The following is a 499-nucleotide window of genomic DNA, read 5'->3' as shown; positions in this document are numbered from 1 at the left end:
CGACACGTATGTAATAAAAATTATATACGTATACAGTAAGCCTACTTTCCATTTAAAATCATTTTAGAATCTCAGCCAATTATTTTATCTATTTGTTTTAATCTTTATTAGACTTTATTATACTTTTTCACTCTTGTGCAAATAAATCATTCCCAAAAGAAGTGTAACAATGTTTAGGTCCAGACAGGGATGTTATGTACAGGTCTGGTCCGGGGGGGTGGGGCGGGACAGACCTAAAGTTGAGTTCCATGTCTTCGAGCGCACCGACTCAACAACCTTGACGCTCCGGAGCGGAAGATTTTGTTTTTCCTCCAGTAAAAAGACGCTCTCTGCAGCATTCTGCCTTCTACTGAAGTTTCTGCAACCGATTCTGTAATCTTTGGTTTTCTCTGAGAAGAATCATCGCTGATGTATCGATGAATCTCGCCGGGAAACTCGGCTGTGTGGTGCTGGTTCTGCTCGCAGCTCAAGGTACGATGCGCTGAAGGAGAGGATGGGG

General features: G+C 42.7%; 1 protein-coding gene across 1 annotated transcript in view; it reads left to right on the top strand.

Moving 5' to 3' along the window:
* Positions 1 to 214: 214 nt before the first annotated feature.
* LOC115552792 (neuronal acetylcholine receptor subunit alpha-3) overlaps positions 215 to 499 on the top strand; it is a 17,469-nt gene continuing 17,184 nt past the window's right edge. The window contains exon 1 of the mRNA XM_030369117.1: positions 215 to 471. Within this exon, the coding sequence (XP_030224977.1) occupies positions 417 to 471 (55 nt within the window). The 5' untranslated portion in view covers positions 215 to 416. The remainder of the gene's footprint in view (positions 472 to 499) is intronic.

The sequence above is a fragment of the Gadus morhua genome, chromosome 10 (genome assembly GCF_902167405.1).
Source record: "Gadus morhua chromosome 10, gadMor3.0, whole genome shotgun sequence".
NCBI lineage: Eukaryota > Metazoa > Chordata > Actinopteri > Gadiformes > Gadidae > Gadus > Gadus morhua.
The sequence above is the reverse complement of the archived record's forward strand: the minus strand, read 5'-3'. Positions and strand labels throughout refer to the sequence as shown.